The sequence below is a fragment of the Conger conger genome, chromosome 15 (assembly GCF_963514075.1).
Source record: "Conger conger chromosome 15, fConCon1.1, whole genome shotgun sequence".
NCBI lineage: Eukaryota > Metazoa > Chordata > Actinopteri > Anguilliformes > Congridae > Conger > Conger conger.
Window position 1 is genome coordinate 6,745,740 of NC_083774.1, and position 26,122 is coordinate 6,771,861.

At 48.9% G+C, this 26,122-nt stretch overlaps 2 protein-coding genes across 6 annotated transcripts; one reads left to right on the forward strand and one right to left on the reverse strand.

Annotated features, from left to right (window-relative positions):
* Positions 1 to 265: 265 nt before the first annotated feature.
* Positions 266 to 20,342, forward strand: sirt3 (sirtuin 3). 4 transcript variants are annotated; one of them, XR_009705001.1, is made up of 9 exons: positions 266 to 571; positions 980 to 1,097; positions 2,226 to 2,405; positions 3,456 to 3,688; positions 4,120 to 4,220; positions 5,175 to 5,336; positions 5,899 to 6,111; positions 7,603 to 7,748; positions 20,256 to 20,342. XR_009705001.1 is itself a non-coding variant. In XM_061222003.1 (8 exons), exons 1-8 carry the CDS (start codon positions 472 to 474, stop codon positions 7,630 to 7,632), a joined length of 1,137 nt encoding a protein of 378 aa, XP_061077987.1. In that variant the 5' UTR covers positions 266 to 471; the 3' UTR covers positions 7,633 to 9,469. The 4 variants fall into 4 exon arrangements, 3 of the variants coding, with proteins under 3 accessions (XP_061077987.1, XP_061077988.1, XP_061077989.1); XM_061222003.1 differs by lacking the exon at positions 20,256 to 20,342 and having other exon boundaries at positions 7,603 to 9,469; XM_061222004.1 differs by lacking the exons at positions 266 to 571; positions 20,256 to 20,342 and having other exon boundaries at positions 2,184 to 2,405; positions 7,603 to 9,469.
* ric8a (RIC8 guanine nucleotide exchange factor A) lies at positions 7,946 to 25,195 on the reverse strand. Of its 2 annotated transcripts, XM_061222001.1 has the most exons (11): positions 24,964 to 25,195; positions 21,970 to 22,017; positions 21,535 to 21,552; positions 18,018 to 18,650; positions 16,961 to 17,055; positions 15,866 to 16,016; positions 14,695 to 14,790; positions 13,746 to 13,890; positions 12,072 to 12,216; positions 11,135 to 11,254; positions 7,946 to 9,452 (listed from the first exon to the last, which is right to left on the reverse strand). In XM_061222001.1, exons 1-11 carry the CDS (start codon positions 25,051 to 25,053, stop codon positions 9,323 to 9,325), a joined length of 1,671 nt encoding a protein of 556 aa, XP_061077985.1. In that variant the 5' UTR covers positions 25,054 to 25,195; the 3' UTR covers positions 7,946 to 9,322. The 2 variants fall into 2 exon arrangements, with proteins under 2 accessions (XP_061077985.1, XP_061077986.1); XM_061222002.1 differs by lacking the exon at positions 21,535 to 21,552.
* Positions 25,196 to 26,122: the final 927 nt, after the last annotated feature.

The following is a 26,122-nucleotide window of genomic DNA, read 5'->3' on the forward strand; positions in this document are numbered from 1 at the left end:
TAAAATCGTGTTCTTCAAAGATGTGTATCAAATAGTACAAATTGCATTATGTTCATTAAAACCAAATAAAACAGAGATTTTAACCCAAATAATTGCTTCGAAATAATTTACTTTTGTGTCTTGCAAGCTAATGATATATATTGAGCCATTTATATGCCTTTTGATATTTCACCGACACACACTGACAGTCTTTATCCACTATATACAATATATTATGGTAGTTTATACGTCATCAATAGGTCGTCGACGTTTGCGCATTTTCAGGTGCGACTGCAGAACTGCTTTGCAGCTGGATGACCTCGATCCGCACGAAACTAGGGTTTCCATTTCTGAGGTCAAGCAGCGCAAATTTCTTGGCAATGCCTGTCTGGTTGTGTTTGCCAGGACGCGCAGGGTTGACTGACGAGTCGCTTTGCTTCCAAAAGGCACACTGATTTTAGCCGAGAATTGAAGAAGGCGGCAAACGGAGGGATGAAAGGCATTATTTTGACGTCTGCACTCGGTCAGCTGTGTCGGGTGTCAGTCAACCAAAACATACGGTCCAAGGGAATTGGACTGTCATGTTTAAAAGGTAACCGCCCTACATCCACACGCTAACTAGCTGATCAACCTCCGTTAATATCGACTACGTTAATACAAGTGTTGCTTATAATAAAGCCGATGAACTACTTGAAGTACTTCCAGTTTTTCTAAATATGACAGTCAACAAACATAATTCCCGAGCTCGTTTATTTAGCTTGCTCGTATAGTTTGAGGTGAATTTTTTTTAAATCCACTTACCATGATATATTATATATGTATCGAGCTAAGTTACCAGATACCCTAGTGTACTTTTGGCCCCGGGTTACGAATTGTAGGCTATCAGTTACAGTGGGTTGTTACAGTTATTTTTTAACCAGGGTGCCAATACTTCTGCGGTATTTCAGTCTGCTAATTGATCTCTGATTTGCATCTCTCTGCATGTATGTATTTTTCTTAGAATTGCAACACAGGACATTGACATGTTTTGCCAGAAAGCAAACGGGCGCCCTAAATCTCAAACATAAACACACCGAAGGCTCGACTGGAGGTCGACTGGAGACGACTCTCTCAAATGGGTGAGTGCGGTAATGCGTGGCTCATATGCACAATAGGTTATATTTTCTCATTCAGGTGTGAAAGGTGGTCAGTACAAACCTGTATATATAGCACCCTGGATATATATAGAGACTTATTCACAAATTACAGCTACAGGAGTAATAAATTAAATGTGTATCCAGCAGCTCCATCTGGGGTCAAATGGTTTATTTAAAAGGCGTCGTTTGACTCTGCAGATACCAGTAAAATGCATGCATATTTCTGAAATATAAAAAAGTTACATCAATTTCCACTGGTATTCAGAACAAAAGTTTATTTTCATGTGATATGTAGCTTATGTATCTTTTGTTCCGTAACTTGCTTTACTGAAAATGCTCAGGGGGTTGCAATATTTGGGTGGCACGGATGGTGCAGTGGGTAGCACTGCCGCCTCACAGCAAGGAGGTCCTGGGTTCGAATCCCCGTTGGCCGGGGCCTCTCTGTGTGGAGTTTGCATGTTCTCCCCGTGTTTGCGTGGGTTTCCTCCGGGTACTCCGGGTTCCTCCCACAGTCCAAAGACATGCAGGTTAGACTGATTGGAGAGTCTAAATTGCCCGTAGGTATGAGTGTGTGAGTGAATGGTGTGTGTGCCCTGCGATGGACTGGCGACCTGTCCAGGGTGTATTCCTGCCTTTCGCCCAATGTATGCTGGGATAGGCTCCAGCCCCCCTGCGACCCTGTTCAGGATAAGTGGGTTCAGATAATGGATGGATGGATGGGTTGCAATATTGATATATGTGCCTTGATTGTTTGTATATAACAGTGCTACTCAACTCCATGTCCTGTGGGCTGCAGTGGGTGCAGGTATTTGCTCCTACCAGGCGCTACACCACCTGATTTCAGTCAGTATCTTATTATCTGAACCAAGCAGGTAAAATATTTAGTGAAACCAGGTGATGTAGCGCACGGTAGGAGCAAATTCCTGCAGACACTGCGGCCCACAGGACGTGGAGTTGAGTCGCGCTGGTATATAAGAAGTGTTCAATAAAATAAAAAAACAACATGAAAAAAATTGCTCAGGGACTTGCTGCCTCAGTTTAGAGTTTAAAATACGGTATTTCACGCAGACGTGTTTGACCCAGGCGTGTCCCGTCTCGCTCGAACCCCAGGCGCTGGCCGGTTGGGAGCAGTGGGGCACGAGGGCTGTTTGGGCGGGGCGGCGGAGGGGGCGACCAGCCCCAGCAGACCCTGGAGGGCCTGGCCCGGGGCATCGGGGAGGGGCAGTTCCGCAGGGTTGTGGTGATGGTGGGGGCCGGCATCAGCACCCCCAGTGGCATCCCGGACTTCAGGTGAGAGTTGTGAGAATTGTCATTGTCAATTGTATTGGGGCGACATTGGCTCAGGCAATAAGATCAGTCGTCTGGCAGTTGCCAGTTTGATCCCGCCCTGGATGTGTCGAAGTGTCCCTGAGCAAGACACCTAACCCCTCAATGCTCCTGACGAGCTGGTTGGTGCCTTGCATGGTTGGTGTGTGAGTGTGTGTATGAATGGGTGAATGAGAAGCAACAATTGTACAGCGCTTTGATTAAAGACGCTATATAAATGCCAACCGTTTACTAATTACCATTCATCAATTCCACATGCAAGTTCTCTTAATATTCTTAAAAGCAAACTAAATACACACATTCTCTTATGACCCTTGACTTGTTGATATTGTTATGGTTTTGCTGTACTTGTTTTTCTGTTATTGTTGTTATGCTGTTGCCCGATCATTGTGTATTATCTTTTTTACAGTCTATAGTCTTATGTATATGGTAAATGGTTGGCATTTATATAGCGCCTTTATCCAAATGCTTCTCATTCACCCATTCATACACACACTCATACACCGATGGCGATTGCCTGCCATGCAAGGCGCCGGCCAGCTTGTCAGGAGCATTTGGGGGTTAGGTGTCTTGCTCAGGGACACTTCGACACAGCCCGGGCGGGGGATCGAACCGGCAACCCTCCGACTGCCAGACGACTGCTCTTACTGCCTGAGCCATGTTGCCCCCTATATGTCTATGCCGTATAAGCCTGCCCGGTTTGTAGTCACTTGTTTCCCCACTACGCTGTCACTGGGGAGCACCATTGCCTTGTCACTCTGTGCTGAAATAGGTAGTGTACGTGTCTCGTACCAGTTTTTATGAAAACGGAAGGGATTATTCTTTACACACACACACACACACACACACACACAAAAACCAAAGCTGATCTAGAAGTAATTGGTTATTTAATCGTCATGAACGTTGCACTGTTCGGAACATCATGGTCTTTGAAACACGGTGAGTCCACGTTAGTGCTTTCCGTCCAGATCCTGTGTCTACGGGGCTGTGACATCACTTCCCTCTTTGCCACAGGTCTCCAGGCAGTGGTCTCTATGACAACCTGCAGCAGTACAACCTCCCGTACGCGGAGGCCATATTTGAGATAAACTATTTCCACTACAACCCCGAGCCCTTCTTCGCCCTGGCCAAGGAGCTGTACCCGGGGAACTACCAGCCCAACGCCACCCACTACTTCGTCCGGCTCCTGCAGGATAAGGGTCAGCTGGTCAGGATGTACACACAGAACATCGACGGCCTGGAACGCAGTGAGTTCTGTGCTCCCTGTACAGGGCTCTGCGCTGCACCCAATTTTAGCTGCACTTGCTACTGAAAATTGATTTGTGCAAACTGGAAAGCGAATTGGAATTCATTAGTGTGCTCCTACTTTTTCAACTGAGGAGCATTTGTGCTCTCTTGGGAACCCCCTGAACCAAGGGCTCATTACTACAGACACTACACCAGGCATCATCAACCTGGTTTTTCAGGCTCCCTTTACCTTGGAGTCAGGTGTGAAGACAGTCTGGCCAGTCAGTAACACTAATTGAGTGTGTGTGTGTGTGTGTGTGTGTGTGTGTGTGTGTGTGTGTGTGTGTGTGTGTGTGTGTGTGTGTGTGTGTGTGTGTGTGTGTGTGTGTGTGTGTGTGTGTGTGTGTGTGTGTGTGTGTGTGTGTGTGTGTGTGTGTGTGTGTGTTTCTAGTGGCCGGAATCTCTCCCAGTAAGCTGGTGGAAGCTCACGGAACATTCTCCATGGCGACCTGCACAGTGTGCCTGAGAGAGTACCCTGGGGAGGAGCTACGGGTGAGTGACAGGTGGGGGGTTGGGAGCTAGATTGATTTTTTAAATTGGGCTGATTTACTCCAGTGTGTTTTATGTTTTGTTTGTAATTAAAGCTCTGTTGACCTAAACAACACCACCATGCAGCTGGGAGGCGGAGGGATTTGACGATGATGTTCATGGATTTTTTAACATGTCTCATAAAAGGACATGAAGAGGGCTGAAAGCCATCAGTATGTTTATGAAATAGTCATTGGATGAAATGGTAATTTAAGAAATGTTTTGTGTGTACTCAGATTCTGATATTACAGTTTGTCTAAAAATCTGAAACCATTCAGTGTGATGAATATGCAATAATAGAGGAAATCGGGAAGGGTAAAATGCTTCTTTTTCTTTTTCCTTTGCACGGTAGAACATAAGAATACATAATGAGGAGAACAGTCTAGAATGAACATTTAGCAGCAATCATTAGATGTCTGTGCCACATTTGAGTGTGTTTGTGTGCACAAAGTGTCTAAAAAGATACAAATACTTGTTGCTGGGGCGGTACCCTATAGGTGCATTAAATTGCCTACAATATATAATACATATATATATATATACACTCATTTGTTTTCAAAGAGAACATTACTATACTTTCAGGGTACATTTGGGAAATTTGATCCTTGAAGAGCAAACTGCCTCCACTGTCACTATTTCTGAGAGTGTGCGTGAGTGCGCGAGGGACAGGGAGAGAGGTGATTTTATTTTCCTCTGCATTGTGTTTGTGTGTGTGTGTGTGTGTGTGAGAGAGAGGGACAGAGAGAGAGGTGATTTTATTTCTCTCTGCACATGGTGTGTGTGCATGTGTGTGTGTGTATGTGTGTGCGCATGGTGTGTGTGTGTGTGTGTGAGAGGGACAGAGAGAGTGGTGATTTTATTTCTCTCTGCATTGTGTTTGTGTGTTGTGTGTGTGTGTGTGTGTGTGTGTGTGTGCAGGCAGACATCATGGCCAGCACGGTGCCAAAGTGCCCAACCTGTACAGGGGTCATCAAGCCCAACATTGTGTTCTTCGGCGAGGAGCTTCCGCAGAACTTCTTCCTGTACCTGACGGACTTCCCCCTGGCCGACCTCCTCATCGTCATGGGAACCTCTCTGGAGGTGAGATGGATAAGCACCGTGGCATAGCATCAGGTAGAATTATCCTACGTGCATAGCTCCTAACTTGCTGAGCAATCTCTCATGATTGTAGATGATGGTGATTGGTGATTCCCAATGAGCCTCGTCATGCTGGTACTTGTAGTTCCATCTCAGTGCCTCAATAATTTTGGGAGGGAACAGACTAACAGTGTGGGGCTAGCACAGTGTGATTGCAGCAGCAGTTTATTGCAGAAGTTGCAGTACTGCTGTCAACAGCAGATGTGGGGTCAAATCTGTGTCATTACAGTCAGTCTAGGAAGCCTACTGCAGTTCAGGTGATTTATTACACAATTACAGAAGAACATTATGAGCATTTTTCAGTTAATTTGAGGTTTCACTCTTTCCCTGACTAGATATGAGTTGATATGGAACTGACCCCAGCCTTGGTAGGGTGCATTCTGGGATGTAGGAGGTATCGCTGCATTTCTCGCGAGTGTGTCTTGGGGGTGCACCAGCTGGGCACCCCCGGTAAAGGCGTCTGTATTGAGGTGACCTAACCTGTCCCATCCTTACCCTGGGGCAGGTGGAGCCCTTCGCCAGCCTGGCGGGGGCAGTTCGGGGCTCCGTACCCCGTCTCCTGATCAACAGGGACCCGGTGGGGCCCTTCGCCGGCAGGGCCCTTCGCCCAAACGATGTGGCGGAACTGGGAGATGTGGTGGGCGGGGTACGCAAGCTGACGGACATCTTGGGCTGGACACAGGAGCTGGAGGCACTCATGGCAGCCGATAGGAGTAAGGTGGGCGAGTGTGAGACACACACACACACACACACACACACACACACACAAGAATTACAGGCTGCATGAGTTTTTCAGAATGTTCAGAGATGTTTCTCAGATGAGGAATGGTGCATGCTCTTATAAGCAGCAGGGACTATGGCTGCTCCGCCCGTAACATCCATCCATCCATCCATCCATTATCTTAACCCGCTTATCCTGATCAGGGTCGCAGGGGGGCTGGAGCCTATCCCAGCATACATTGGGCGAAAGGCAGGAATACACCCTGGACAGGTCGCCAGTCCATCGCAGGGCACACACACCATTCACTCACACACTCATACCTACGGGCAATTTAGACTCTCCAATCAGTCTAACCTGCATGTCTTTGGACTGTGGGAGGAAACCAGAGTACCCGGAGGAAACCCACGCAGACACGGGGGGAACATGCAAACTCCGCACAGAGAGGCCCTGGCCGACGGGGATCCGAACCCAGGACCTCCTTGCTGTGAAGCGGCAGTGCTACCCACTGCACCATCCGTGCCGCCCCGCCCGTAACAAATAAACTAAAAAATAACATCATTTTTTGTCAAGATTTTCATCTAGTAGCTCTAGTTTCCATGGCAGCAGGTGGTATAATTAGACAGCATGCAGAAGCTTGTGGGTAGAATGCCCGGCGGCAGCACTGCATTGTGATTCACAGCCAGCTGAGCAATTGGGCAATTGGGCCCTGGCCTCTGACGGGTGGCCATGAGTGTGCGTCTGTTCGGGATATCACCAGCCTGGGCTCGCTGTTGGTCTCCCTGCTCCGCTCAGCAGCCAGTCACAGCCCTCGCACCGGGCCTTGTTTATAACGACCCTGCTATCTGGACATTTCTCCAGCTTGGCGGGAGGCCGGGGCGTCTCGAGCTTCGGCTCCAGAGGGGTGGACGCCGGGCCCGCTGGCTTGGAATGTCCAGCGAGAAATGCGTGACAGATGTTTGCTTTGGCCACACGTGACAATATTTTTGAAAGATGCAGTGTTCCGCATGGCCGGTTCCTGCAGACGCTGCAGTTCTGCAGCCTCGTTATATCACACTTTCTCAGATTGTTACAGTTTCGCTGTGAAGGCCTGAATTGAGTTTAATCCTTTCTGATGCACCACGAACAGTGTGGACGATGTTAGACACCGTATTGCATTTTATGGACACGCTCATGAATTTAAGTGCCATCTGTTTCCTACGTGGTGTCCTGAGATCGGTGCAGCTGCAGCACAATTCTAACTATTCGCAACGGGGGAGAGAGGGGAAAGGGTAGTCTGAGTTCTCCTTCCGCACCAAACTGCAAAACAGATCACTGCCTCACCTCTCACCCACTTGGACACCTGGGCAATGGAACACGACCTTCAGCCCCCAGCCAACCCCACCCCCCCCACCCCCCACCCCCCGCCCATGCAGAACTGCAAGACGTGAAGAACACCCCCGTTCACCCGTCTTGCTTACTTTTTGTTTTGTTTTTATTTCTGTTTCCAAGGCACAGTCGGAGAGAGCCAATGAGGAGTGAGGGGGGGGGTCTGGCCACAGCCTGGCACATGACTGGAGCACTCGGGTTAGCGGTTCTGCCTCGGAGCCAGGAGCACCATGTGACCACCAGGCGGAACCCTGCTCTCTGTTTCCCAGGTTACGTGGCCGACGCCCCGCCCCCCCCCCTCTGTGGACGGTTGGATTCCCCTGGAATGACTGCCCTTGTGCGGGGCGGTAATGGCGGTATCCTGGGCGAGGTCGTCTGGCGGCCAAACGGATGGCCTGTGGTAGACTCTGTTCCCAGAGCAAATAGGAGACTTCAGCCTCGCCACACACAAACACTTAAGTGATAATGAATTCTGCATTTAATTTAATTTAATTTAATTTAATCTCCCAACCAGACTGCAGGAAGCCAGACTTAGAATGTTACTGTTGTTTCTGTATCAGTGATGATGTAATGTCCAGTGGCATGCCCTGGGTGATGTACCAGGGCCCAGTCAATCCGATGTGTAATGGTGTTTTGTGTACTGGAACAGTGGGGGAAAAAAACAGGCTGCACAATGGTAGATGAAATGAACATTTTACATTTTTTTTAAATAATCTTACATTACACATTGTAACATAGTATAAATAATTAAAAATGAAGACTTTATTTGTTTAAATCTGTTGTTTTTTTTTTTTTGTTTTTTTTTTTTTTTAATCCTTGCTCTCCTCTACGCAACGCAGTGTCCATGGGTATAAATAGGTCAGCAGTGTCTGTCAGTCCCCCGGGCGGGCGTGGTTTTGTCTGACCGCAGAATCATTGGCTTCGGAGATTCATAGCCAGAGCTCATACTTCAGGTGCGGGGAAAAAGTTACGACCATTTATTCAGGTTACGACCATTAATTCTGTGTCTCCCAGCCAAAACAGCGCACTGTTCTGTGCAGAGCTTACTCTAATTCTCAAAATTTACTTTAAACAAAATAAAATCAATAAATAACATTTGGGTTATATAGATCAATCAAAACCAGACAAAACGCAGGATACTTGCCAATTAGTGTTGGTTGAATTTCACCAAAAGTACAAAATCTAGCTGTTTGGAACCGAAATTAGTTTTTCGTGAGCATGCAAATGCAGAAACCCGCGATTGTTTAGGCTGCTAGGTACCGACTGAGCGACAGAACATAGCCAGAGACAGGAAGAACCCGTCTCGGGCGTGAGGAAAAGCTAGCTGTGCACTGTACACTACTGGAGGTTATGTGTGCGGAGTGAAGCTCTAACGTAAAGATCAGTGAGAAGGGGAGAGGAGCTGGTGATTGGACAAAAACACGGTCTCCGCCTGTCATAAAAACGAAATCTGGGGTTGTTATTCGTACCATAAAAACGTACCACAAAGGCACAGTTTCTCTAGTCGTTCATCTTTTTGGGTGGCGATCCCGATATTCTACGGCGCTTTCACAAGGAAACGCAGCATATCCGCACCAACCCGGGTTAAATCTGATCTGTTCTCCTGTTTTTGTTTGAGTGAAGTTTGTTCTCAGTGTCCAGCTGGTGCGCTCGGTCCGGTCCGGTCCGGTTTGGTCCGGTTCAGTCCGGTCAGTGTAGCTGATGCAGAAGGTCTTTGTGTGGCGGTCTCTCTCTCTCTCTCTCTCTCTCTCTCTCTCTCTCTCTCTCTCTCTCTGTCTGTCCCTCGAACCCGTGTGTCAGCGTCCCGGCGTGGCGTCGGAGGCCTGCCTTCCCATCAGCCCCCTCACTCGATCTCTTCCTCGCTGTCGGGCTCGCTGCGCTGGCCCCGCCGCACCAGACGCTCGAAATCGCCCGGCTCCAGCGAGGTCATCTTCCCATCGGCCCCCAGCTTCATCGGCTGGATCACGTGATCTCTGCAAACAGACACGGAGACGGCACTTTGCAGTTATTTAGCTGACACTTTTATCCACAGCAACTTACAGTTGATTAGACTAAGCAGGGGACAATCACCCCCCCCCCCCCGGAGCTTAGGGTTAAGGGCCTTGCTCAAGGGCCCAACAGCTGTGCGGATCTTATTGTGGCTACACCGGGGCTTGAACCACCGACCTTCCAGGGCCCAGTCAACCTTAGCCGCAAGGTTACAGTTTGCCCCAGTCTACTCCAGACACAGAATGCACACTGTGGTGCCGTGTCTCTTGAGGTATCTTAACCCTCTATGGTATAGTGGTGCCATACTGCCCTCCCAGTCTGGCACCAACAATCATTCCAAGGTTAAAGTCACCTTTAAAGAATGTGTTTTAAGGATCACATTCTGATGTTTGGTCTGAACAATGACTGAACCTCTTGACCATGTCTGCATGCTTCTAAGCTTTGAGTTGCTGCCAAATGTTTGGCTGATGAGATATTTGCACAAACAAACTGGTGCACAGGTTGACCTAATTAAGTGGTCACTGAGTGTGTGTGTATAGAGAGAGGTGGTGTCCGTTACGCAGAGTCAGCTGTACACAGACACGCGTCCTCTGTCTCCCCTCTGTCTCCCCTCTGTCCCCTCTGCCCCCTCTGCCCCCTCTGTGTCCCCTCTGTCCCCTCTGACTCCCCTCTGACTCCCCTCTGTCCCCTCTGTGTCCCCTCTGTCCCCTCTGTTCCCTCTGTGTCCCCTCTGTTCCCCTCTGTCTCCCCTCTGTCTCCCCTCTGACTCCCCTCTGTCTCCCCTCTGTCCCCTCTGTGTCCCCTCTGTTCCCCTCTGTCTCCCCTCTGTCTCCCCTCTGACTCCCCTCTGTCTCCCCTCTGTTCCCCTGTCTCCCCTCTGTCCCCTCTGTCCCCTCTGTTCCCCTCTGTGTCCCCTCTGTCTCCCCTCTGTGTCCCCTCTGTCCCCTCTGTGTCCCCTCTGTGTCCCCTCTGTCTCCCCTCTGTCTCCCCTCTGACTCCCCTCTGTCTCCCCTCTGTTCCCCTCTGACTCCCCTCTGTCTCCCCTCTGTCTCCCCTCTGTCCCCTCTGACTCCCCTCTGTCCCCTCTGTCTCCCCTCTCATTCTGCAGAGCTGGACCTGGACCGCAGTGCCAGCTAAAATAAGGATAAGGCTGCTAATCCGAAACCCTCCTTATTTAGGGGCTGCCGTGGGCACGACTCCCTGCCATTCATCACCCGCGGTTTGTGAGCTGTGAAATGGGTTTCCGTGACTCCGGCTTGCAGATTAAATCTCTCTCGTCTGCAGACAGACCGTTCTAGTCTCGTCCTGCAGGTGGAGCCAGGAGGTGAACCCTGCACTGATGACTAACCCGCCACACCTGCCATGGGCTGGAGTATATAAACTCCTCCCCTTCCTCCACATGCTCTCTCTCTCTCTTTGTCTTGGCAGCCAGCTCTGTAGCAGCAGGGCCTTCAACAGCCACCATTTTGTTTTGAGCAGTTCATAGTTTCTGTGTTGCAATAAATGTAGTTATTTTCAAACACTTTAACTGTGTCTGTTTCCTCTATGTTATATTCCCTGAGCCAGGGTTGTAACACAGAACAAGACAGACAGCAGAGACAGGCAGTAGAGACAGACAGACAGAGACAGACACAGACAGACAGATAGCGAAGCCCCTGTCTCTCACCTGGAGAGCTTGTCGAACATGTTGACCAGCTTCATGGCTTCGTACTCCTTCTGCTCCTCGGTCATGCCCTCCATGGGGTTGGGCTGCTCGTCCTCCACCCGCCCCGTCACGGGGTTAATGCTGCGCGGGACAGACGGACAGATGGACAGAAGGACAGAGAGGGCGTTTCACAGCCTTCACCCTTAAAGCATATTTCAGCAGCACTGCTGACCCCGGCCCAGGCTAGCCCTGTCCGTATCACTACTACCGTACCAGACCTGGGTCAAACGCGTAATCACTTTGGATTCAAATACATTTCTGTGCTCAAATGATCTCGCCTGGTGCAACTGAGCCAATCAAGTGGACCAGAAGGCGGGGTTTGCACTTTCTGAGAGTATTTCATGGGTTTCCGATACACCAAACAGGCTGAGTAAATCGAAGAAAAGATTTTTTTAATCCAAAACAATAGTGCATTTGACCCAGGTCTGCACCATGCGCATGATAAGATAAAACTGCAAACTTGACCCCAGATCAGTAGTACTACTCCTGAGTTTTCTGAATAAAGGCTCTGGGTGTAGAATGGGCTTCTGGTGAGCTGAGCTAGTTGGGGCCCCAGAATCAGGGGCCCCATGAAAGAAATTCAGATTGGGCCCCACCACCCGAGAAAATCCTAGGTGTGGAATCTTCCAACATGGCACCCCTACTTAGAATACACAGTCCTTCCACAAAGCTTCCTTTAACAATGATATTTGTCAGCACGTTTTTACATTATTTTTATTGAGTATAACAGTACAATGGTGTATTTACTTAAAATACATTCTCATCCAGAGAAACTTACATTTTTACAGCTGCGCCAACGTGGGATTTGAACTCATTTTCAACCAGTAGCTATTGTCCCCTGCCTGGCCCTGCGTGTTGCGATGGCGGGTCACCGTGGTAACAGGCGTGTGGTACTCACTGTGGTTTGGCCTCCCTGTACTCCTCCGTGTCGCTGTCGTCGTCCTCGGAGTACAGGCCCGGGTCCCGGCCTCCTCTCATGAGCCCCCGCGCTGCCAGAAGCCCCGCCGCATTCCCGTAGCCCGTGTACTTTATGAACCGAGACACTGAAGAGACACAGTGTTAGCGTTAGCGTAGCCCGTGTACTTTATGAACCGAGACACTGGAGAGACACAGTGTTAGCGTTAGCGTAGCCCGTGTACTTTATGAACCGAGACACTGAAGAGACACGGTGTTAGCGTTAGCGTAGCACGTGTACTTTATGAACCGAGACACTGAAGAGACACGGTGTTAGCGTTAGCGTAGCACGTGTACTTTATGAACCGAGACACTGAAGAGACACGGTGTTAGCGTTAGCGTAGCCCGTGTACTTTATGAACCGAGACACTGAAGAGACACGGTGTTAGCGTTAGCGTAGCAAGTGTACTTTATGAACCGAGACACTGAAGAGACACAGTGTTAGCGTTAGTGTAGCCCGTGTACTTTATGAACCGAGACACTGAAGAGACACAGTGTTAGCGTTAGCGTAGCCCGTGTACTTTATGAACCGAGACACTGAAGAGACACAGTGTTAGCGTTAGCGTAGCCCGTGTACTTTATGAACCGAGACACTGGAGAGACACAGTGTTAGCGTTAGCGTAGCACGTGTACTTTATGAACCGAGACACTGGAGAGACACAGTGTTAGCGTTAGTGTAGCACGTGTACTTTATGAACCGAGACACTGAAGAGACACAGTGTTAGCGTAGCACGTGTACTTTATGAACCGAGACACTGGAGAGACACAGTGTTAGCGTTAGCGTAGCCCGTGTACTTTATGAACCGAGACACTGGAGAGACACAGTGTTAGCGTTAGCGTAGCACGTGTACTTTATGAACCGAGACACTGAAGAGACACAGTGTTAGCGTAGCACGTGTACTTTATGAACCGAGACACTGGAGAGACACAGTGTTAGCGTTAGCGTAGCCCGTGTACTTTATGAACCGAGACACTGGAGAGACACAGTGTTAGCGTTAGCGTAGCACGTGTACTTTATGAACCGAGACACTGAAGAGACACAGTGTTAGCGTTAGCGTAGCCCGTGTACTTTATGAACCGAGACACTGGAGAGACACAGTGTTAGCGTTAGTGTAGCACGTGTACTTTTGAACCGAGACACTGAAGAGACACAGTGTTAGCATTAGCGTAGCCATGTGTACTTTATGAACCGAGACACTGAAGAGACACAGTGTTAGCATTAGCGTAGCACGTGTACTTTATGAACCGAGACACTGAAGAGACACGGTGTTAGCGTTAGCGTAGCACGTGTACTTTATGAACTTCATGAACCGGGACCTTTATGAACCTGGGGCGGCCTGTAGCGTAGTGGTTAATGTACATGATTGGGACCCGCTAGGTCTGTGGTTCGATACCCGGTGTAGCCACAATATGATCCGAACAGCCGTTGGGCCCTTGAGGCCCTTAACCCTGCAGTGCTCCAGGGGAGGATTGTCTCCTGCTTAGTCTAATCAACTGTACGTCGCTCTGGATAAGAGCGTCTGCCAAATGCCATTAATGTAATTAATGGGACACTAAAGAGACACAGCGTTAGTTTCAGCGAGTGTGGGTAGTGTATGGGAGTGTGTGTACCACTCACCGCTCTCCTTGCACAGCACAAACAGGAACTCCGCGGCGCAGTGTTTGACGTCGGTGTCGATGTGGGTCATCAGCCGCACGATCTTGTTCCGCAGGGCGCTCCCAACCTCCGGCCTGTTCTTCACGTCCCTCAGAGGAGGCAGGACCTGCTCACACACACACACACACACACACACACAGACACACACATAGACACACAGACACACACACACACATAGACATAGACACACAGACACATACAGAGACACACACATACACACACACATAGACATAGACACACAGACACACACACACACACACACATACACAGACACACACATAGACATAGACACACATACATAGACACACACACACGCACACACATAGACACGCACACACACACACACACACACACATAGACAGACACATAGACGCACACACACATGCACACGCACACACACAGGGATCTGAGAACGACCGTTGGACGTGGAACACTAGGAGACAGACCTTAGTGATGCCTGGGAGACAGTAAGTTCAGCTCAGCCAACCACAAATTATGTGCACATACTACTTTGCAGGCAGTTTTTATTTAATGTATTTTTTATGAAATCTATGTTACTGGGCTAGCTAGTTTGCTAATCTGTCGCTATTAAGTTTTGTAGTTCTACAAGCTGCTGCCTTCCAGGCTTCACTGAGGGAAGGAAAGTACCTTCGGAGGAGCAGATGTATGGGATTTACAGTTTTGGGATAATTTAATTTGTACCAGTCCACCAGGCAAGCTTAGTCAAATGCAGACAAGTATTTGAATCCAAAACCAATACTGTTTGAACCCAGCTCTGCCAGGGGATGATAGTTGGACGCGGAACACTGAGGAACGCAGAGATTTGCGTCGGAGTTGGGAATGCGCGTAGGATTTGGGAATGTGTGTAGGATTTGGGAATGCCGCGGCGGATGCGTTCAGCAGGCCTCACCCTCGTCCTCATGAACTTCCGGGTTTCCCTGTGGATCCGGGCGCTCTCCGTCAGGAGGTTCAGGGACGGCAGGAGCGTCTCCTTCACCTTGTTGCCCTGGAGACCAGGAGAGACCGGCACGCTCATCATTCTGACCCGCCTCAAATTAGAATGGAGGCCGGTTACTGCTCCCAGTGAGGCGTTCTCAATGAGCGTCATATGCGTGGAAGAAAACAGTCTTCTTCTGGACTGTAAGATGACATATACCAGTGGTCTCAAACTCAGTGCTATGGAGGACCATGTTTATGCTGGTTTTTATTCCAGCCTCAGATCTTGATTAGATAATTAGTTGTGCTGAATTAGGGCTGTAGGTTTGCACATAATCTACAGTATTTAAAGTGAAATGTGTTGAGTAATGAGTAAGTGGAATCAAATAAGGCAGCGTTAATTGGTTGTAATGAAACCCTGCGTACACGGGGCCCCTCTGTGGTAGTGAGTCCGAGACCCCAGGCAATGTGTTCAGTGCTGTGAAACTGAACAGGTGTCCACAGAGACGGGAGCAGAAGTGATTTGCCATGGTTTCTCGCTCCGATGGTGTCTGTACCCGTGGGGGAATCTGTCCTCAGTCTTAAGCGTGTTTGTTTCCTTTACCCCCCACACCAGCTGTGGCCTGTTCGGCTGTGGGCCTGTCCCTGCTCCGAGCCGCCCCGTGTTTTGGCGAATCCCCTGGGCACTGTGACACTGTACATAATAACCTCATTAAGAGTAACAGGCACAGTCACACCTGGGCCAGGCAGGTAGACGTGGAAAACAGCTCTACACAGGTGTGTGTGACTGCGGGGAGAACGCGAGGTACAACAGGAAGCACCGTACAGGTGTGTGTTTGTGTGTGCGTGAGTACATGTATGTTTGTGTGTGCAAATAGGCACATGTATAGCATAGTATACACACATAGCATAGTATACACATACGTGTGTGTATGTGTTGTGTATATATTGGCGTGTGTGTGCATAGTATACACATACATGTGTGCGAGTGATGTGTGTGTATGTATATATATATATATATGTATATAGGCACGTGTGTGTGCATACTATACACATACATGTGTGTGTGTGTGTGTGCATGTGAGTGATGTGTGCGTGTGCATGTGAGTGAGTGAGTGAGTGAGATGACTAGTGGTGCTGCTCACCCGGTCCAGTCTCCTCTCCATGAACTCCAGCAGCATGTTGACTGCGTCCATGTTCACGCCCATGTACTCTATGGAGCCCTGCTGCACCCTGGGAATGAGCAGCACGTCCAGACACGGCAACGGGAGGTTCCCCAGCAGGTTCACTGTGTGGCTGTAACACACACACACACACACACACCATACACCACACACACGCACACACACACATACATCACACACAGTTTAGAATGGGCTCCTCGCCATTAGTCCCCCCCCCCCCCCCATGCACATCTGATTTCGTTATTCCCTCATTTCATCTCTCTCAACATTCCACTTTCTGAAAGGAATTTGGTGGAATTTCCCATGGGACACACCATTTCTTCACTGCTCCAGTTTATTTCCAAAACATGGAAAAGGAGAGCAAAAATAAGAGGGGGGGCAGGAGAGGGGGGGGAGAGGTTCTTAAAAAAAATAAAAAAATAAAAAGGCCTACTTTTAAGCCTATTTTATTATTAGATGCTGGGGCAGACGCCTCCTCCCTCCCCTGTACACACACGCACATGCACACGCACACACACACACGCTTATGTTTTTGCCCTTCTGTGCTGGATTGTGGTGTTAATGGTAACAGATTGGGCCATGTCATATCTGATCCACTGTTTCCTAGAGAACATTTTCAGTAATGGTAACTTGTTGAAAAGTATGTTAGACTTAAGTCAACATAAATGAAACTTAAAAAAAAAAAGAAGAAAATTGCTTATTTTTGCCCCAAGGAACTAAAACAAGCAAAGAAATATTTTCTCTTTTGTCTTGTTGGGGACGTTAAAGGGTTAAGGCCGGACCACAGCGGGGTGTGGGAGTGAGAAACTTAAGTGAAACAACATGAATGACTCTGGTGTCAGTGCCCTGGGAGAGTCCGGGGTCGCTATGAGACCTCCATTACATTACATCACATTATTGGCATTTGGCAGACGCTCTCGTCCAGAGCGACCTCCAGCCTCTTCGTGCCAAGCCTCTGAGATGCGCACGGCTGACTTGCAGTGTGTTAAATGCACAAGGTCATGAGTTCATGAGGGCGGGCTGGCTGATTTGGGAGCGGGCCAGGTGCTCTCTCACCTGTGGAACTCCTCCGTGCGGTCCTCCCCTTCCGCTGAGCTCATGAGGCAGTGTCTCAGTATCGCCCCCAGGTGTCTGTATGTGGCGGCCTCTTCCTGCAGGTCGCCATGGAAACCGGTGGCGGGCGGGGCGGGGGAGAACGGAACAGCAGCAGCTGCATTAGTGCCAGTGTGACATCATCACTGTGCTGCTACACTTAAGTAAGACTCCCTGACATCAGTGTGTATTGTAGATCGTGTAGACCAGGGATCATCAAATCACGGTCCTCGAGGGCCGAGAACTGCTGGTTTTCCATCCTCCCTTTACCTGGGATTCAGGTGACAGTCTGGCCAATCAGTTGCACTAATTGCTCAGCTAATTACCTGGGAGAAAGGAGAACAAGGGCTGGATTTGGAATAACAGGTCAATTTTATCTTTAGTGTTTCAGCATGGCTTGTGTAGCATGTAACCCCCTTTGTCCTGACTACGTGTGTAGTGTGAGTGTTCCTAGGATGGAAATGCCAGTGATTTTTAGAAGAGGTGGCCAGTGAATGTGAGATGCTCTCCATCATTATGACGTAGTTATAATTTTAAGGTCATGAACGGTACACAAGGCATCAGTTGCCAGATGGTCTTGCCCCTTGAGGATGGTTGTCGTGCCGACAGCGGTTCCATTAAATTACACGTATTTAGCAAACGCCCTTATTCAGAGCGACAAACAACAAAATACACACCCATAACCAGCTGAACGCCCTAGAGCAGCATTGAATCTGGGCCTGGATTTCTATTCTCCTGGGCAATTAACTGAACAATTAGTGCTGCTGATTGTCTGTCTTCACACCTGACTCCCAGGTAAAGGGAGGGTGGACAACCAGCAGTTCTGACTGTGATTTGATGATCCCTGTGATTTGATGATCCCAGCCCGAGAGGGAAGTTCAGTTCCAAGTGCCAGGAGTGACCACACGGATAAGAACTTAAACCCTCGTAGATTAATCTGACGACACCAAACCAAACCAAAAGCAGCAGTAAAGCCGTTTTTGTCCGGCGGTCCGACGGCCGCCCGCCCACCGGGCCTCACCTCGTCCACCTTGCGGCGGTTGGTGTCGAAGGTCACGTTGAACAGGATCTTGAGGATCTCCATGGCGCGCTCGGTCTCCTGGCGGCCCAGCGGGGCGAGGGGCCCGGGCGGGTCCTGGCCGTCGTCGCGGGCGACCTCGAAGGAGTTGAGCCAGCGCAGGTCGAGCGTGGCGTGCAGGGCGTCGGCCAGCAGGCCCACGCCGCGCAGCTCCCGGGCCAGCTGCGTGCGCACGTCCAGCCGCAGCGCCGTCAGCAGGAAGGTGAGCCGCAGGTCGAAGAAGCGCACCTCGTGGCTCCAGTGGCCCTCCCCGCACTGCTTCAGCCGCTCCGCCAGCCCGGCGATCAGGCGCAGCTCGGCGCCCAGCTCCTGCGCCGCGGCGCTGTTGAACACCACGTTGCACAGGCACTTCAGCGCCTCCACCGTCACGTCCAGGTCGGGCACCTGCGCCGCGGGGCCCTCGTCGCCGGGGGCGATGCCCGCGTGCCGGCTCAGCGTCAGGACGGCCCGCCGCGTGGCGAAGGGCGCCAGGCTCAGCTTGTCCCGCGACAGGATGCGGATGGTCTCCAGGCACGCCAGCTGGCAGGACGGCTGCAGGTCCCGCTCCAGGAAGCCCAGAACCAGCTCGCCCAATCGCTGGAGGAGGAAGGGGTGGGTGGTGGGGGGGGGGACACCTGTTACAGACACGCCCCTAACTCCTAACGGGGCTAAATTGCAGGGTTGGGAGGCGGGCGGGGTCAGGTTAGGAGGGGAGGGGAGGGGTTTGGGGTGGCTTGTTGTTTTTTTAGACAGACAGCGTCACTGCAGAGCTGGGACCAGGCTGAACGTGCACAAATCTGCTGCGTTACCATCGCATTTCCTGCCACAAACACTGCCATAACGCAGCCCAGACGCATCGTGCGCCCTTCCGCTGCTGAGATTTTCCCAAAATAACTGCACTCTGTGCCATTTTAGTCCGCCTCCGGCTGTTTGCTCCCTCTCACCTCGGTTTTAGCGCCAAATATCGATTGCAGGAGGAAGCGGCTTAATTGTGCCATTTTCCCTAACTAACAGCGGACTGAAAATAGCAGTGCGATCAGAAAGCGCTGCAGGCTGTGCAGATACACGCCCGCGTTGGTGGCAGACGTCACGGGGACAGGGCCCGCAGGCCTCCGTGTGCAGTCCCGGTCCCAGCTCCACGGTGATGAACGGGGTGTTAGTCCTACTCGGGGACGAAATCTCTTAATTGACGCTCCCCACCAGCGCAGCATTGGAGCGGCCAGAGTTTGGATCGCTGTCAAAGCCTGTCTGTGCTCGCCGGCTCTCCCCGGCTGCAGCTCAAGTCGGCGGTGTTTAAAGACCCCGGAGACGCGGGCTGTGAGCCCAGAGGCGGGCGGCGGGGGTGGGTTACTGCTCGCCGTGATTTATTCACACGGACGTTTCGTGAGCCGACGCGCTGCTCGATCGCACACCTCCGCTGGGTAACAGGAGGGGGGGCGGGGGGGGTTTGGCGGAAAGCTCTGCCTGGGGCCATCGATCTTTGTGAAGGGCCCTTAAACAATCCTGACTGCACCACTCTATTAAAACCTCCCGTCTGTTCGACTGACAGCTTCGACTTCAGTAAGGCTAACCTTTCATCGCTGAACGAACTGCGTCACTTTTGATACCTACTGTCAAAACTCTGTCAATATCCAGTCAAACACCAGGCCTGGGTCAAATATATAGCAGAAACACTTGGCAAAATGAAAAGATACACAAATGTTGTGCAATAGAAACCAGTCCTGATGACCTTTTTTTGTGTGTCATTTGAATGTTAGACTAGTTACATTTTCATGCCACTTTTTAAACTTCACACTCTTTAGATGCCGTAAAATTTGAAAACATGTTAGTAATCAAATGCATTCAGTCATCCAAAATGTTTTTGTCTGGAATCTGTTTAAAATGGTGAGGTTTTTTTAAGTGTGGGTCTCGCTGGTCTCATCTCAGTCAGGGATTTTACCCTCTATGTGCCAGGCGGCTGATTAATCTCTGTGTGTTCAGGCACTGGTATTTGATTGCAGAGCATTTTGCAAACAGAATTCCTGGTCCTTCATCCTTCATAAGAGGTGGGCAGAGACGGCGGCCATTTTAATGTCAACAAACTTGGGCTCGTGGGTAAATTAATCTCCCAGAATACGAGGGAGAGGCTGTCCTTTGGGGAATCCGGGATGAAAGTAAATAATAAATCAGATCAATAACTCCTCTCCCATCTTCTCTCTCCAGGTTCGGTTTTTACGCCTGGAGAGAGTGACCTGCATTCGAAATGAAACATTCTACCAGGACTGTCAACTTGTCAAGCTCCTCAAAAAACATCCTTACAGACAAGCCGTTCGGTAAGAAACCTTGATTCTGTGTTTTACAGAAAATATTCAGCAGTTCCTTGTGTACTGTCAGCCAGTTTACAAAATGCAAACTAAAGAAGGTGACATGTACAACAAAATGTAGAAGCAGAAAAATTTTAATGCACGCACAAAAAAACCTAAAAACCAGTCCGCCTTTACATGAGCGTTGAAGCGTAATGTTTTGCGTAAAGGTTGGTGCTGCATTACCAGACAGTATCTTGGACAGGGCACAGCTGAGGAGAGCGAATGAGGTGGCAGGAGTCAGACAGCCAATCCCGCGCAGTCGATGGGCGTTATCGATTGGCTGTGTCTGTCGTACACTCAGTGCCAGACGGGTTTCTGGAGCTGTCCTCCAGTGAGTGATGCGTGCGCCACGTCCCCGCGTGCCGGTTAATCATTGGTTAATATCGCTCCCCGTTGCGGAAAAAGGACGAGACGTGGTGCAGCGGAGCGAGGAGCAGGAGGCCAAAATAACCCCAGGGGCTGATGGGTAAGCTGCTTTACCTCTGGTCTTAGGTTTAAGACACCGCGGGCGCGCGTCCCTGTCGGAAAGGGCACAGCGGTGAGCTTAGCCACGGGGACGAGCTGTACCTGCGTTTAATCACCGAACGAGCGCCGCAAACGCGAAGACGACGACGGTGAAGAGAGCGTCTCGCAGCCGTTCCGCTGACCCCACCCCGGCGCGGATGTTACCCGGTGACGGATGACGCGGAGAGCGGGCGTGGCTTGCGCGGTCTCTTAGCAACCACAGAAACCACATGGGTAATCCAATGCTGGTTGGCTGGGAGCTCCCCGGGGGGGCTCTGTCGCCCAGGGACTGGTCTTATCTCGTTATTTTGAATGCGTGTGACAGAATACAAGCACGGCGACACCATGTAAAAGCACCTCTCTGCAGATAGACTAATGCTGTCTAGGGGCAGAGGCATTCTGTGCACCAGACTGTGCAAACCCAGAGCTTATTTCACTGCTTTCAGAAACAAATCCTCTTTGCGTAACGAACCTACACTACAGCCGAAGCTGTTTGACTTTGACTGATGTGCCAATTTGGATTTTCATCACTGACTGTAAACTGATTTTTCATATTTTTTGCTTTCTCGATAAGCCCTGGGTTTTACGATACAAGTCAACTACTGTTGATTCTTTTTTTTCTACACTTGTACCTCTTGCAACTTTCCATCCTAATAAATAAGCATGCAAGAAAAGATAAAGATGAGAAGTTAATTAGTGAGAGAGAGACAATATGTTAAATTAAACTGCAATGGCTACTCCTGACAACACAAATTACTCTGCGCCGACACTGCAAACAGTCCTGAAGCACTGGTGTGAAGACAAGCCTGGAACTGTGGCTCAACAACATCCTCTGATAACGTCGTTAGAATCTTTGTTTGTTTGCCACTTGCGTAAAAGCGTGCGCTCGTTTCTATGGCAACCACCTTGACGGCCCAAGCAAGGAAATTAAATAAAGGGCAAATGCGATTTCACACAATGCAGTTGTTCCCTCTGGCATGGGGCCGAGGGACCAATAACAAAGTACGCTGACGGTGTATGAACAGGCGCCTCCAGGGATGACATCGTCACCAAGCAGTGGACCATACCTCCCTCTCCTCGTGTTCCTGTGTGCCGAACGTGAAGCACTGGCTTTTCTGAAATAAAAACGGAAGGTTGTGTCAGTACATTATACGTGATTTTACGTCATTAATCAAGAGTGATTTATGGTTTGGAGCTCTGTGTTAATCCAGACACACACTCTCAGAAATAAAGTGACAGTGGAGGTACATTTTTGCTTGTCAAGGATCAAATTTCCCGAATGCACACTGAAAGTATAGTCATGTTCTTCTTTGGGTACAAAGAGTATGTTTTCCATGCAAAAGAAATATACAAATTGATTACATATTGATGGCTAGGGGTACAGTATTATGTACCCGCCAGGTACTGCCCCAGCGATTAGCATTTGTACCTTTTTAGGCACGTTCCATTCCTTTCATTCTGAGTGTAGTTTATAGCTCTCCCCTCCCTTTCTCCTGATGATTTAGATCAGAGACGGTGTCTCAAACTCGGTGCCACGGAGGGCCGTGTGTATGCTGTTTTTTATCCCAGCCTCAGATCTTCATTATATTCAATTATTTGCTGAATTAGGACTGTAAGTTTGCACACAATGTATATTAAGGGAAATGTGTTCTTTCTGTTGTCTAAATAACAACTGTTGCTTATATTCAGTGCCTTAAAGGCAGTTAAATGCATATGGGTTAACTAGTCATTACATTAACATTACATGAATGGCATCTGGCAGACGCTCTTATCCAGAGCGACGTACAGTTGATTAGACTAAGCAGGAGACAATCCTCCCCTGGAGCAATGCAGGGTTAAGGGCCTTGCTCAAGGGCCCAACAGCTGTGCGGATCTTATTGCGGCTACGCCGGGGATCGAACCACCGACCTTGCGTGTCCCAGTCACGTAACTTAACCACTACGCTACAGGCCGCCCCTAATAGGAATCAATGAAGGCAGCATTAATTGGTGGGAATGCAGACCCGCACGCACACACAGCCCTCCGCGGCACTGAGCCTGAGACCCCCGGTCTGAGATGGTGGCAGAGGGGGGGGGGGGGGGAGGCAGGGCCTGAACTCGGGGTGAACCATGGCGTGTTTCTCCTCCTCCTCGCAGGGACGTGAGCTCCTGGTGAACCCATGAAGCCCGGGTCACATGGACAGGGCACGTGCCACCAGTCCAGCTCGCTGCGGGACTTCGGGGCGAAAGCGAAAGCTCACTTCACTGAGCTAAATCGGGAGGCGGTCCTGTTGTGCTTCTGCTGGATTTGACAGCGCCTGGGACATCCATTTGTACAGCTGAGTCGCCGTAATCCAATTGCTGGCAGTAACCCGCCAGCAGGCGCACGTGCCCACGCACACGTGCACACGCAGTCTGGACTCTTTCCGCGTACGCACAACTTTATTTTCTCTCCAGGGTTGCGGGTGGACTGTGTGTGACCACTTTGATTTTAAAAAGTGCCACCTTGTTGAGCCACAGTATTAAAAAAAACCAAAACATTTTATGTAACCTTCATTTAACCAGGAATACCCCCATTGAGATAAAAATCACACATAAAACACAAAGTGACCAAACAACAAAATTGGAATTACAGAAGTATAACAGCAACTAGTTCAGTCACAGTTATAAATGACATACTTAAAATCAGCAATTGAAATCTATCGATATAAACGCACACAAATTAAGTATGTGGTTGAAAAGAATGAACACCAGCCCTTGGCATCAGCATGGTACTGACTCCTGTGCCTCTCACTTTTACCCAAACATTTCAGTGACAGGTATTCAGGGGCAGGTTTATCAAGGGATAAACTAACCTCAAAAACAATGGGAGGAGGATAATTATTCAGTGAGAACCTATAATGGAAAAGCTGATGGTTTGAGGGCAGAAAGCAAATTCAAACACACACAGGCCTACAACTGCTGAAGCGCTTTCATCAAGCCATCAATTTTGTGTTGGCTTTTCTGTTGTCTCAATTTAATCCACAAGCTGTATTCTTACAGTTACAGTTTGTTCCTTTTTCTCTCTGAGAAAGCTCTTTTTGCTTTGAATAAGGCTTAAGCACTCTAGGGAGATGAAGTTCCCCGGAAAAACATTGCGTCCTTTGTGAGAACAGCAACCTATGCGTGTGAGGCCCAATTCTGGAGGGTCTCTACGGTCCGCGTTACTGACCGTCCTGCTCCAGGCTCGCTTATGGCAACAGTCATCCTGTGCACTGGAAAAAGCACAATGAAAAACTGGCAGCCGCCAGGTTAATTCTTGAATGAAAAAGAATTAAATGCACAGGAGGATGAAGCCGCTTTACTTTCGCATCAGAGGACGATGTGCCCCAAACCCAAACTCTGTCCAAAAGCCACTGAGCTGTGATCTCCAATTAGACACTGAATTCACTCGCAACAGCGCTTCAGAGGGGATGCCATTTACGCATCAGATAATATATCATGTGCAATAACTACAGCTGCTTAGCCTGCCTTCTCATGTCGTCGTTGTGCCCTCCCTTAATTGTACTGGCTGACAAATGACATAATAACGGCTGTTGGGAGTTATTTTAAAGAAGCGTTATGTGAAACTGCAAAGATGAGCAACAGTTTAACGAGGGCTTCATTAAACGAGAATGTGAACGTGCATGCACGGGCTGCCCCAATCGGTAGAACAAAAGGTTTTTTTCACAGCACATAACTGTCGTGGCCGCGAGCACCCGCTTTTACATAATAAGAATACAGTGAACGAATAGCAATCTATGACTGACAGTTGCTAAAAGCATTAGAAGGTATTACGGCTATGCACGACGAGCTGCGCGGTTTATAATCCACAGCCTTAACCCCACTTCTGACTTGATGTGTGTGTATCGGGCCAGAATCGGCGTCATATGACTAAACGCGTTACAGTATTCCTGTTTGTTAGCCTACTTGGTACAAAATACTTTCCTCCGGCTTGCTCTCAAATAGGCTGCCGTAAAATTGCAGATGAAAATGCAACGTAGCATCACGATAGGCGCAGAAATAAGGCAGGTTAAGAGCATGACTTCTATGATGAGACATTACCTCTTTATTGTAAGCCTGCAGAGCCATCAAAGCGGCATCCTGGTCGCCAGTTTCCATTTTTTCTATAATGGCATTCAAATCCATTTTCATTGCCGTCTCTCAGGAGCACCCCAATTTTCGAAGCTTCGCCGATAATCATGTACAAACCGCCTTAGAGTGAAATTGCGATGTGACTCGCACTGTTATTCTTGACTCGTCAGCGCTGACTGATTCTGGGAACTGGAAAGCTCAAGGATGATAAGATTAGCGCAGGATCGCAATCTTATCGCAGGGGATTCTGGGATATGTAGTTGGAGGCTTTACCTGCGCTGTTTGGAGAACGCTTTGCGAACAGAGAATCTGTCGAATCCAGACAAGTACCAGAAATCATGGACTTCAGAATCGATACATAGAATAGTGAAATATCTGCAATATTTTCATTTGTGTGTATGATAAACTGCAGAAGAGAGTTTCCATGACTTCTGTAGCTATGTATGTACAGTATATATGTAATATGTATGTCCAATTAAAATACCAGTCATTACTGCGAGCCATAACTGAACTGGCTTATAAGTGCCAGCTCCTGCTTTTTATATTTGGAAGTTGCCTATTTGAGTTTTTATTGAATTGCAATTGTTTATTCTGCATATTGTTTGCTATATCTCAACTGGTATGCTTCCTGCTACTCAAGTGAAGGATATCAGAATGCAACTTAAATATATTTTGGCCATTATAACGTGTTTTAAAAATGTGGACATAAAAATAATTAATCTATGTAAAGTATGTATATACGTACTTCGTTTTATATATGTATATATGGCTGTACTCCAGGACATTGGATTTGATATAAAACAATTAATATGAGGTTAAAGTGCGGACTGTCAGCTGAATTGTGAGGGTTTTTACATCCATATTGGGTGATCAGCATTGGGTGAGTTATTGTCCCAATCCTTGTGCATTTATACATGCTGATACAGTGTAATTGTGTCATATGTTTAACACTATAATGTAATAATGTAATGTCTTAACCCTGCTTCATGACACACGCCCCAGGTCTACAGTGATGTAATATATGTATGTATGTGTGTGGGTGCGTATTTATTTGTTTTATATTATAATATTAATATAATAATAAAGTAATATTTTGTATGGGTTTTTTTTAAGCAAACATAGCAGTCCT

Bases quoted from the DNA above. Each gene is read 5' to 3' on its own strand.
- sirt3 (XM_061222003.1), top strand. From the start codon at position 472: ATGAAAGGCATTATTTTGACGTCTGCACTCGGTCAGCTGTGTCGGGTG. The intron at 3,689-4,119 runs GTGAGTTCTGTG...GTGTGTTTCTAG, and splicing joins CATCGACGGCCTGGAACGCA to TGGCCGGAATCTCTCCCAGT. The intron at 6,112-7,602 runs GTGGGCGAGTGT...TCTGTTTCCAAG, and splicing joins TGGCAGCCGATAGGAGTAAG to GCACAGTCGGAGAGAGCCAA.
- ric8a (XM_061222001.1), bottom strand. From the start codon at position 25,053: ATGAAAATGGATTTGAATGCCATTATAGAAAAAATGGAAACTGGCGAC. The intron at 14,791-15,865 runs GTGAGCAGCACC...CCTGGTCTCCAG, and splicing joins TGGAGAGGAGACTGGACCGG to GGCAACAAGGTGAAGGAGAC. The intron at 13,891-14,694 runs GTGAGGCCTGCT...GTGTGTGAGCAG, and splicing joins GGAAGTTCATGAGGACGAGG to GTCCTGCCTCCTCTGAGGGA.